The 13243-nt window shown below is 37.0% G+C and overlaps 1 protein-coding gene across 2 annotated transcripts in view; it reads left to right on the top strand.

Annotated features, from left to right (window-relative positions):
* The window catches only part of EPHA6 (EPH receptor A6), an 877165-nt gene that overhangs the window by 606782 nt on the left and 257140 nt on the right, over positions 1-13243 (top strand). For both annotated transcript variants that reach the window (XM_054577406.1, XM_054577405.1), the window contains exons 9-10: positions 3550-3620; positions 6675-6800. In XM_054577406.1, coding sequence (XP_054433381.1) covers positions 3550-3620; positions 6675-6800 — 197 coding nt within the window. The remainder of the gene's footprint in view (positions 1-3549; positions 3621-6674; positions 6801-13243) is intronic.

Below are 13243 nucleotides of genomic sequence, written 5' to 3'. Positions count from 1 at the left end.
AAAAGCAAATTTTCGTGTCTCTAAACCAACTAACCATTAAGTAGAAAGCAAAATATTCAATGCTATAGCCTACAGATAGCAAAATTCTTAATCATTAGCAGAGGATTACTGGTTATTACAAAATTAAAAATAAATAAATAAATAAAACCCTACATATCCTAGTGGATAAATTATAAATTTATTTGCTTATTTTTTTAAAAAGTTAAAATTTTCCCAACCCTATCTAGTGCTTTCTTGCAAGACGAGGGATTAGAAGACAGCAATGCCTAGGAAAGGGGAAAAAAAAGTGCCAGTGTTTAGGGTAATGTGGCAACTCTAAAGAAAGGAAGGAAAGGAGAATGAAAGCATTTTGGTGCATGTAAAGTCACTATGACAATTTGGTGAGGTTTAAATAATCAAAATGCCAATATTTGGTGGGTTGTTCCATGTGTAGTAAACATTATTAGAAAAAAGTAGAAGAATAAAACCTACTCTATTTTCATTGTCATTTATAACATAAACAGTGCCCATGCATTATAAATTTGGAGGCATTAATATCTTAATAATACTCTATTTTTCATGGAATTGCACATAATTTAAAGGCTATTTGGAGCCTAGAAATATTATTCAGTTATTAAAGTAAAATGAAGTCCTATAAGGTGATCTTAACTCCAAAGACACAAATTATATTAACTAGATTGTGATAATTCAGATATGACAGTTAATTTGTTTCAGAAAGATTCCTATTTTCTTATTTGAAAGTTTCTTTGAAATACTGGTACTTTCTTAAGTACGGTTTTATTTAAATAGCAGTGTCATTTATCCCCAATTAAAAAAATGACTCTAACTCATAATAGAAATTGATTTAAATGACATTTTTCATTGTAATATAATCTATGGCAAGCTTGGATGTATTTTTTAATTTTAAATTTATGTTTATATGTATTTGTAAAATAGAAGTTAAGGTCTTATTTTCTCATACAGTACAGTATTTCAGCAAATGATGTAAATAGCATATACATGTATGGGAAAGCATTTTATAAACATATCGGAAAATATTGCCTTGGCATAAATACAGACATATAGATCAATAGAATGGAATAGAGTCCAGAAAGAAACCCATGCCTATTTGATCAATTAATATTTCACAAAGGAGGCAAGAATATACAATGGAGTGAAGACAGTCTATTCAGTAAATGGTGTTGGGGAAATTGGACAGGTGTGCAAAAAATGAAACTAGACCAGCTTCTTGCACCATATACAGGAATAAACTCAAAATGAATTAAGGGCTTAAGTGTTAGACTCAATACCATAAAAATCCTAGAAGTAAACATAGGAAGCAAAATCTCAGACGTTTCTCTTAGCAATATTTTTTCTGATATATCTCCTCGGGCAAGGGAAACAAAAGAACATATAAACAAATGAGACTACATTAAACTAAAAAACTTTTGCACAGCAAAAGAAACCATCTACAAAAAGGAAACCCACTGAATGGGAGAACATGTTCACCAAATGATATATTTGATAAGAGGTTAACATCCAAAATTCATAAAGAACTCTTACAACTCAACAACAAAAAAAACCCCAAACAATCTAATTAAAAAATGGGCAAAGAACCTAAATAGACCCTTCTCCAAAAAGGATATACAGACAACCAATAGACATATGAAGAGAGGCTCAAAGTCACTAATCACCAGAAAAATGCAAGTTAAAACCACAATGAGGTATCACCTCACACCTGTTAGAATGGCTATCATCAATAAATCAGAAACAAGTCCTGGCAAGGATGTAAAGAAAACAGAACCCTCATGAACTGTTGGTGGGATTGCAAAATGACACAACCACTATGGAAAATAGTATGGAGACTCCTTAAAAAAAAAAAAAAAAAAGGAACTGCCTTATGACCTAGCAATTCCACTTCTGGGTATATATCCAAAGGAACTCAAAACACTAATTTGAAATAAGATATGCACCCCTATGTTCACTGCAGGGTTATTTACAATAGCCAAGCTGTGGAAGCTACCCAAGCAACCATCAACAGACAAGTGGACAAAAAAGTCTTGGTTCATATATTCAATGGAATATTAGTTAGCCATTAAAAAGAAATCTTACCATTTGTAACAGCATGGATGGACCTATAAGTTATTATGCTAAATGAAATAAGTCAGTCAGAGAAAGGCAAACTCCACATGATTTCATTTATATGTGAAATCTATAGAACAATATAAATGAACAAACAAAACAGAAACAGACTCAGATACAGATACAGAGAACATATTGATAGTTGCCAGTGGAGAGAGGGTTTGGGAACTAGGTCAAAAAGGTGAAGGGATTGGGAAATACAGGTTGGTAGGTACAAGATAGTCATGAAGACCTAAGGTACAGTACAGGAAATATAGTCATTAATATTGTAATAACTATGTATCGTGCCTGTTGGCTACTGGAAATATCAAGAGAGAATACTTTATAAAGTATGTGATTGTCTAACCTCTATGCTGTACACCTAACACTAATACAAAATAATATTGAATGTAAACTGTAATCAAAAAATTTAAGAATAAAAGAATTTTTTAAAAAGAAAATATTGTCTTACATAAATATTACAAACTTAAAAGAAGACATTAGACGCATTGTAGGTCACATAAGTTTGGCATAATAAACTTGAGGGATGGGTTCAAATGTTATCTTTTCCTGAAGCAGAATTTGAATACTACTTAAAAAAGAAAATTGAATAATGAAGAAAAGTTTGTACTAAATTATTAATTTTCCATTTTTATGCTTGCCAGTTTATATGACATCAGAAGCATTGTACAGGCTCGGGGAAACAATTTCAATTGCACAAAATAAAAATAATCCATTTTGAAATATCTCTTAGGCACTTTGGTTGGGGAGCATTCATGGGGAATTATTCTATGAAATTGTAAGATATTTCTGAATAAATCCTGAATTTGCCATAGGATTTGAAGCAAAATTCACCTTTGAAGAATGGATTGTGTGCCACAGATGTATTCTGTTCAACCATTTGGAATTAGTGATTTGAGGAACTGTCACGCCACATGGATGTTGATGAATTTATTCGTGTTTAAGGAGTCCTGGGAGATGGGCATCTGCTCCTGCTCTTCAAAGCACGGTCATCCTGAGAGCAAGCAGAACAGGCCTCTACCAAATTTCTGATGTTAAAAAAAAAATCATACCACTTAGCAGTGAAGCTAGACAATAGTTGGCTCAATGTCTAAGATTCTGACTCACAAACATTTTTTCCATTTTGACTTTTAATTTGTTTCACTAACTCTAGCTATCAGAAGTCATATAAGAAAGGACATGATGTTTATTGATGGTTATAAAATATTCTCTAAGATTCCTATCATTTGGATCTGTCAGTCTACTTGGGAGTATTTTATTCTGATCTGGGGCTAAGTTTGATACACATTAAAAAAAAAACTTCTGTGGAGTATTTTCACATTTTATAAAGATGTTCTTAAAAGTGCCCATGAGTGATATGTATTTTAATTGGCTTTGGTTCTCATCCAGCATATTCTAAAAGTAAGACTCTGTTTACTTTTTAAAAAGGTGCCAATGGTACATAAAGGCAAAAATGAAGTCAGAAGAGAAGAGACGAAACCACTTACAGAATGGACATTGTAAGTAGTGCAGTGACTCTCTTCCATTATTTTATGTTGTTCCAGCAATTCAAGAGTTCTTTGTAAACTTGGATCAGTGAGTTAAGAAAGCCACAAAATTTACTTGCAACTTTTCATCTGGTTTCCAGGTTTGTTAGTGGAAAGTGCACCTGCTTCTCATTAAATGATATTGCTTTTCTTCTAATTCTGCTCACTGAAAAATGCAGCAGACTGAATATGCTAAAAATACAAGATGACTGATTGTATCTAGTTATTTACCACTCACAATGTCCCCAGCATGTGTGTTAGTTTTATTTAGTGGAGCATTAGCCACAGAAATATTATGGAATTGTTATTCCTTCTTGTAGGAACTGTCATTTAAACATATAACAAATCAATTTGCAGTTCATTAACACTAAAAAAGAAAATCAGCTCCTTAACTCTTAGAATATGTATGAAATCCTTGAGCGGACTACAAGGTTATATCCATTTGCAGGATCTCTTCCCAAACAAGCTATAATTACCTCTACGGTTGGTTTGATAATTGCCACCCTCCCCTCCTCAACGCCCACCTTCACCTCCACCTCCAAGGGGCAAACTACTTTGTCAAGGCAGTTCCTCTGTAGTGAGATGCTGAATTAACTAGAAAGTACTGTTCTCTAATTAACCACAGTATAGAGACAATATGTGAGGCAAGGTGTTTAACTATTTAAGCTCATCTTCTACTTCAAATTGAGCCAAATGAGTAATGGACTTTTAAAACTATATCACCATCCAGTAAAGGAAGGCATATAAGTGAGGAGATTACAAACTAGTGGGGTGATTTAGGGCTGTTTCTAAGGCTCACGTGATTCTCAGAAAGTGACCCAAGGACCAGCAGCCTCAGAATATTCCAACCTCAACAAAGTTCTGATTCAGAAGGTCCAGGGTAGGGCCAAGACACATGCATTTTTAGCAAGCCCTCCCAGGTTGTCCTTTTGTGCAATTAGTTTGAGTAGCATGAGTCTCACTGCACTGGCAAGTAAGAGACAGCTGATACCAGGCATGGAATGAGCTGAAAAGGCTGTAAACAGATGCAGAAACCTGTATCCAAACACCTGGACAGATAGCTTACGCTGAGTAACCTTAAGATTCACTGCGGGACATTTAGAACCGAAATGCAGAAGAAAGAGATGCTCCTGAGGTATTTATTATCTCCTTCCCAACTAGCAGTTTAGCATAAACTAAGCCAGATGGGCTCAGCAAGAAACAATGAAAATAACCTAAGGCAGCCAGGGAAATAGAAGAAAGATAAACCAATGTTTTAAAAAGACTTGGATAAGTTAAATGAGTAACCAGAGAGTCAATATTAGAACTCAGTTTGGGGTTTTTTCTTTACTACATATATTGTGTTTACAAGGGGAAAAAAGTGACATTAACCACTCAATTTATTCCTTAGAAATGTGTACCACCTTAAGTAATTAACTGGTTGAATTGTTAAAACAATGTATGGGTTAATAAATAATACCTGTTATCTGTACCTAAAGTAATATTACCAATTAGATACTATTGATTATCTGATAGGAGCCACTGAATTTGAGTTTATAGTATTTAAACTGAAATCACAACTCCTACTTAATTACCAAAATGTCATATAAAATATAAACAAGAGATACAGATTCTCTATTCTCCCTTCCTCCATTCTAAACTTTGGAAAGTGGGAAAAAAAAAAAACAAACGTATAGACTTTCAGAGTATTGTCAGGTCTAAGTGTACATAAAAATATGCTTCACTGGTGCTATTTTGAGAAGTACTAATCTTCTCATGAGTGCATATCCAGTACCAGAAGACAGTAGGTTAAAAGTAATAAAAGAAGGAATCAGGCATAGAAGAACTCTTGAAGCAAACTATTACTAATAATGGGTATTTTATTACCTCTTCTAAATTTACTTTATTTATTTGTTTTTGAGATTTTTCTTGAAAGGGCATGTTCCTAAGGAGACCTAGACAACACTTACCTCAGTGTATTGTATGGTTTTCAAAATCTAACAAACAACAAAACCAAATACCCACTATGCCACAAATTTGTATTGATCTTTTAATCCTTACTAATTCATGTTCAATAATAGTTTATATTTAATATCCTATCTATGCAAAAGCCAGAAGGTTTGCATGTGCTTATTACCTATTAAACTATGCCTAAAGTATTTGGAAAGATATAAAGATGTATTTAAAAAAATGATCTGTCCTCCAGGAGTTAAAAATCTAATGCAGAAAATGCAAACCAATGAATAGAGGAATAAGCACAGGGATCCTGTCACTTCTGATACTGAAGTTGCAATTGAGTGTGTAGCCACTCATTTGAGTTTTCCAGCCATCCCTGTCTTCACTGCCTCTGGGGAGTGATCACTCCCCGCACCCCCTAGCCAGAGTAGCAGCTACATAGCCAATGGCAAGAGTTGTGCTTTTGATCCCTACCCTTCCCTCCAGGATAGACAGGTGATCCTTTTCAGGACCAATTATTCTGGCCATGGAAGCAACTACAAGAACACATTTGTTGTCATCTTCTGACACCGTGCCAACGGGTCTGTTCTTTACTGCCTAAGAGTTTCTGGAAGGAGAGAGACCATAAGACTGGGCCATAAGTTCAGGAAAACCTAGGGCCTTAGAGTAAAAAGGTCCAGGGGGGACATTATTAACAGGCTTGCTTTGCAGGGAGAGGGGGTAAGAAGTGGGTGGGAGGAGGTCCACGGCCATGCCCTGAGCTAGAACAGATGTGAAATGTATGGGTTGTCAGCAGATAAGTGAGCTTAGTAAACTTTTTACAGATATATAATAAAAATGTGTTTCTAGAAACCATCATTTTACATTAACAGTAAATAAAATATTTTTATTCCAAGTACTCAAAGCTTCAATAGAGTTGGGGCAGATGGGGAAGGGACAGAAAAGGGAAAAAAAATTTAATTTAAGTAATTAACAAGAATAAGTACTTCAATAAGTGACTCCTCATTTTAAATATTCACTATTCACAAGATATGTAATTACAACAAAAAAAAAACCCTCTTAAACTAAACCAATTTTTTGTTGTTGTTTCAGTACGCTTCCCAGGGATTAAAACCTACATAGATCCAGATACATATGAAGATCCATCCATAGCAGTTCATGAATTTGCAAAGGAGATTGATCCCTCAAGAATTCGCATTGAAAGAGTCATTGGGGCAGGTAAACATAAAAGTTACACTTTTGAAGATATGATTCCTTAATGGTTTAACTGGTTTCTCAATATAATATTTTAAATCTTAGCAGTTTTAGTCATGGGAAAAATTTAATAAATCAGAAGTTATGTTATTTTTTAAAAGTATTTTAAGTGCCTCAATTCAGTTCCCAAACAATGAGAAAATTCAGAAGTTACTTTTAACATCTTGTAGTTTTCTTTCAGTGTGGAGATAAATTACAATAAAACTAGAGTGATTCAGGAATTTATTTTTAAAAACATAACTTCAGGAGTTTGTCACAGGTTATTATAGATTTACTCAAAGTCCAACATCTGTAGACATATACTATAATGCATATTAATATTGATGATCTTGAGGCTCTGCAAGATCCAGAAGTGTTCTCAGAACCATTGAGGATAAAATTAGGATCAATATAGTTTTATATCATTTTAATGTAAGATAGTAATTTTCTGTATTACTGTTGGAATGTTCAAACACTAAAAATACTGTATTATTCAACTATTCTAGATAAACGTTTATTGTGAATCAGCTTAAAAAATGTATTCTGTACACTACTAAGAGCAGAGGCTAAGCCAATGTACAATAACAAAGAGACCCCAGAATATTTATTCATCTTTGAAGTCCTTGACTGAAGGTGAGTGAGTGGTCCATGCTGGCCAAGGAGTTTCTCATTCAGGTCTCGAAAGGACCCTGCGTTGCCTCTACACTTTGCTCTGCCTGCCCCTGTTGTATCGTCCTCCTCTGAATGGTCAAAGCTGGCTCACCAGCACATCTCTCTTCCAGCCTATAAGAAAGAAAGAATTCAGTATCTTTGCCTTCATCTTTATGGCCATTACCTGGAAATTGCAAACATGAGTATTTACACCTCAGTGGTCCAAATGCAATAACGTGGACACACTCAAATGAAAGAGAGTCTGGAGATATAATCTGGGACCAGACAGCTCTGCAAGCAGCTAAAAGTGGGGAGAGGGAATGAATTACTAAACAGAGAAGAGAAACTGGATCCCGAAGAGGGATAATGTCTCCCCTAGATGCAGGATATCTGTGTGATCCTTGGGACGGAGCAGAACATAGGAAAGCGTGGCCATTCCAACCAGGTATCTTATCCATGCAAAGGCCAAAAGAAGGGAGATGACTATCCCTTGTCCCTTTCTAAACTCTTCTTCACCAGGAGGACCAGCTAAATAATTAGCCGGGACCAGGGCAAAATGAAAACGTAGAGTCCCTTGTTAAAAAGTGATTACAAATTGTAAAACTGTGACAACAGAGCATTGAACAAATGGCAGGGCCCTTCTAAGCTCGAGGCTCTGCCTAGTTATTCCCACTGAGCTGACTCTGTTTCCCAGGACACAGAGAACTAGCACTACCTCAGCAATTCCAGAGACTTTTGTGGTGAGTCTTCTACATCACTTGATTGCTATGCACAGTGGATCATCTCATCTCCTACACAGCCAAGTCTCCCTTTGAAAGCTGACACAAGGGCCCTATACATTTAATCCTAATGCTTGCAGCCAAAAGACACTGCCGTATCAGAAAGATTAAGGACCTGTAATGCAACCAGAATATCCTCTTCTCCTGAGCATAAAGAACATCAACAGGCATTAAAGGCATAATTGAAAAGAGCGATTGCATTATATTCATTTAGTTTGGGGGTTTGCTTTCTTAAGACAGCAGAGGAAGAGGGAAGAAATGAAGTTGAATAATTTCATCGCACCCTGCATTTGGCTTTCTCCCTCTGACATGTTCTGTTATACTGCAGTGCTCCATACTCTCATAGATAGAGCAGAAGCATTTTCTCTCATAGACCTCTGTGCAGAAATTAAACACAAGTGTCTGAAATCATATTAAGAAACAAAATCAAATATCAAAAGTGTAAACAAAGAAATTAAATTTTTCTTCAGTTTTGGGGGTTTTTTCCAGCTAAAATACAAATTTGCCCCTAAAAAAATGTATAACAGATACTGCCAAAGTAAACAATAACTATTAATGAGACTTCTAATATTGTATTCCCCCTGCTTTATCTAAACTCTGATCAATTGTAATGGGATTCCTCTCATCTGGCAAAGACAATATCTAAACCATGTCGTCAACCCTATACTTCAGCATCTCCTTTATGTATTTATTCATCATTGACTGTTTCAACTTTCAAATAATAGACTTAACACACTTATACTGTTCATCTTCAGGAAAATCATTAAAAAATGTTTTATGAGACAAAACTGTTACAATATAACTCTCCTCTTTGTGCGCCTGGCCAGTATTGCTCTGTTGATTAAATTCATTACGTCACATTCCCAAAACTCTTAACTGCATGTGGGGGAAAAAAACAAAAACACAACTCATGAATGTGTGGACTTCTCCTATAGCAGCAGTGTGGAAGAGCCTTGTTCAGTCAAACTAAAGAAGAATTAATAAAGTAAGGTAACATCTATGACATAATTCTACAACTGGTTATTTGCCAAAATTTTTACTGTAAATGCTTTCCTATGTTGTCTCATACTCTTTCCCACCCCCACCTGTTTGAGTGTGTCTTCTCAGACTTTATTTCATCATCTTTGGTGTTTTAGGTATTCCCTTTGAAAGTGTAAATTAAAGGACTTAATTGGCAGTGTATGTGCTGCACTGAGGTGGGAGAGGGGGAGATAGGAGAAAGGAGATATCAGGTCTTAATAATTGTCGGGTAAAAGACATTCAGGTCTGATAAATATACTGAGTGTTACCAAATAATGGACCCATTGCAGGGGAAGCCCCAGATGCTATTACCAGAACAATACCCCCCTTCCCCAGGGTCCCTCTGTTCTAGGTACTTTGCCGACCACCCTTGGAAATTACGGCTCTCAATGCCAGGGTTTGGTGAAAAGGGAAGGAACTATTTATTCAAGTTATACAGGTTTTGAGTAATGGCTAAATTTTGCCATTAAATCTCAAAATCCCTTTAAAAACATCCACCAACACACATAGTCCTACCTGCCTCACCCCTTTGCGCAGTCAGGGGTACTGTCCTTCAAAAGAAAAAGAGCAGGAGTCCGGAGCTTGACCAGGCAGGCCTCACAGTCCCCGGCACTATCAGCTGTGTCACCGCGATCTCTAGTTCTTAATCCAAAACCACATGGCACCTTCTCATGGTGTTACCAAACATGGACCTGCTGTGGGGGCAGCCCCAGGTACTATTACCGGAACAACACCCCTCTCTTTCCCCAGGATCCCTCTCTTCTAGGCTCATTTGCCCGCCACCCTTGAAATTATGGCTCTCAATGGTAGAGTCTGGTAAAAAGGAAAGGAGTTATTTGTTCAAAAGTTACACAGGTTTTGATAGCTGGTTAAATGTTGCCCTTAAATCTCAAAATCCCTTTGAAACACCCACCATTTAAAACACCCACCAACACACACAGTTCTGCCTCCCCTCTTTTGCCCAGTCTGGCCGGTCAGGGGTACAATCCTTCAGAAGAAAAAGAACAGAAGTCCAGGGCTCAGGTAGGCAGGCTCTCGCTGTTCCCAGCACCATCCGCTGCGCTGCCGGGATCTCCAGTTCTTAATTCAGAGCCACGTGGCACCTTCTCATGGCCCACTAGCAAGAGTCCTTTCTCCCCTTTCCTTCCCACATGGCCTTCGCATTGTTCCCTCACGGTGTGGAGCAAACCATCTCTGAGCTCTCACGCACACACATGGTAACCAAGGGTGGGGGGACACCTGCATGGCTGCTACATCTTGCTTTCCTTCTTCCTAAGGAAATCAAGGGAGCCCCCACTCCACTCCCAAAACCGGGTGGTCAAAAGCCTCTCGCGTGTCTACTGTGCCTGGGTCCCAACCCAGGTGGAAATCCTCCCCAGCAATCCGAATCCATCTCCTTCAGCAGGCGCTGCAACCAGGAGAGCTGTCTTTATGGCTACATCCTGGGTTTCAATTACAAACTTTCCGGGTTGGCCTTGTTGAGATGCAAAAAACGACCTTTGCACAGGAGGGCTGAAGCTATCTTGCTGTTATTGATGTGCAAAATGACTTTCAATGGCCCTGCTCCCTGTCTCCCATCCCCCTTGGCAGCCTGTCTTGGAGAGGGGCGTGGTGAAAATATCCTATATTTTTTCTTGGACACCCCTATTTCTGGACCCCATTACAAATCCCCTTTGGGGGAGCCTAGCTGCAGCCGGTTACAACGGCCCACTAGCAACAGTCCTTTCTCCCCTTTCCTTTCCGCAAGGTCTTCACATCGTTCTCCAATGTCTGTGTCCCATTGTCTCTCCCACAGGCCCTGTATCTCCTTCTCAGTTACATCCTGGGTTGCAGTTCTGCAAACCTTCCTGGGTAGCCTTGTTGATATGCAAAATAACTGTCTTTGCATATGAGGTACGAAGCTATCCTACTGTTATTGACATTCAAAATGAGTCTCAATGGCCCTGCTTCAAGTCTCCCATCCCCCATGGTGGCCATTCTTGAGGGTGTAGGGTGGGAGAATATGATATTTTTCTTGGATACCCCACGTTCTGGACCCTGTTACAAATCCCCTCTTGAGGGTGGGAGGGCACCTGGCTGTGCCCTGTTACAAAGACACTGTGCTAATTAGTGGGGTTTTTTTCATACTGAGTCATTATGTTCATCAAAAACTTATGTATTCAACCTGTCTTACACACACAACCTCTGTCCTGGGATGGGATTTTCAACTTTATAACCATCCAAATATTATACTACAGATTCTTAGAAAATTTAATTTGTCCCATACCTAGGCTATATAACATGTATTCTTAAAATTTCTTATCTCTCACTATAAATTTTACTGTTTTTTGAAATGAGTTTTCTAGGTTCTGGGACACTTTTCTTTCTTGTATATCACTATTCTATTTAATAGTGGCAGCTTATCTTTGTTTATCAATACAGGCCTGAATTTCCATGAAAATGCACATTTCCATTTAAATGAAGTGAGCAGCTCTGTTCCTCGGGAGACTATCAAGATCATCTATCTCCTTTGACTTTTTGCATCATAAAATGAAATGCTGTGGCCAGAGGACTATAAAACAGAAATTCCCAGGCTAAGAGAGCCAAGTCAGATTAGGGTAGAATTATTATTTTATACTTATCCTGAGATAATGAGAAAACTGGTAAACTGAATTTTAATCGTGAGCTGAAATGGGTCATGGAAAGGCTATCCCTTTTTCAGGTCATTACTGAATCTAAAGCATAGGAGGAAAAGCTCACCTAGTGGAGTAGCTACAATTTTGAAACAGTATTCTATTGAAAAAGTCATTGTTGTGTCTCTGAGCTCATAGGGCACCCTTCTTATTTTTGACCTTCCCCCTTTCCCTAGTCTCAATGGAAATGCATAAAATCTCCCCATCATTCGTTCTATCCCTTTATCTATACAAAACTCATTATTGCCTCCGCTATCAGCCTTATCTTCTCCTGGCTTAATGTCACCATATTTTTTCACTTTTTGGAAGCCCAAGAAGTTTTAACTGTTTGTTTCTCAGCAGTCATCTCCAGGTAAAAGAAAGTCAAAAGGACAAGAAGAAGGATATAAAAGTGAGTGTTGAATAAGTACTTCATTCAGCCTGATATTTGGTTCTGTTATTGCCATCTTGTTTCAGGTCATAGTTGCCCTTGATGGTGTATAAGGCAAAATGCTTGCTTTGTGTGCCTCTCCTAGTTCTCTGTCATCTTCCAACCAGCCTCTTATCCCTGTTCTAGAACCTATTATTTTTGTTATTTTTTAAAACCTCTTTTACTCTCTTTATTATTTTTGTTACCCTTCTATAGCTATATTTTTTTACAACGTAACAATGAGAAATGTAGGTAGTATTCCAGATGTGGCTTCACAATTTACTTTTTATAAGGAAAAATATGAGTTTCTAGCCCACTTCATCTATACTTAGATGCAATGATCTTAACGGATGCAAATTTTGTCCTTGTCTATCAATTTAAAGGATTTATGGTAGAGGCGAGATTAATATTTTTTCTACTCTTAGAAACTTTTTTTTCTTGTTAATAGACTGACAATAGGATCAACAATATATTCTGGCAAGATCTTTGTGCCTTTTACCCAAGAATTTCATAGGTCTCTTAATTAAATGGTGTAATGAAAGATACACTTTACCCATTCTCCATGGACATTATAATATAAATCAAAAGGACACTGTCTGAATCCAGATAACCCTAGACTTGTACCATAATTTCAGTACTAATTCACTCTGTGACCTTCACAAATTTAGTAATCTTTCAGAGATCTGGTTTGCTCATTTTATAATAAATTAACAATAATAATAGCTATCTTATAGGATTAATGTAAGAACTGGTGATGGCACGTATTGATGAGTAACTTAGGAATGACATCTATGATTTTCAGAGTTAGTTTAGAATTACTAATTAAAAATGAAGTTTCAATTTTGTCAGTAAATACTTGTTAAATAAATATATGTTTATTAACAAAAAAATATAGAA

This window comes from Pteronotus mesoamericanus, unplaced genomic scaffold (genome assembly GCF_021234165.1).
Source record: "Pteronotus mesoamericanus isolate MK-2021 breed Mesoamerican mustached bat unplaced genomic scaffold, CSHL_Meso_final contig_42, whole genome shotgun sequence".
NCBI classification, from domain to species: Eukaryota; Metazoa; Chordata; class Mammalia; order Chiroptera; family Mormoopidae; genus Pteronotus; species Pteronotus mesoamericanus.
This window is presented reverse-complemented; position numbering and strand designations above follow the sequence as displayed.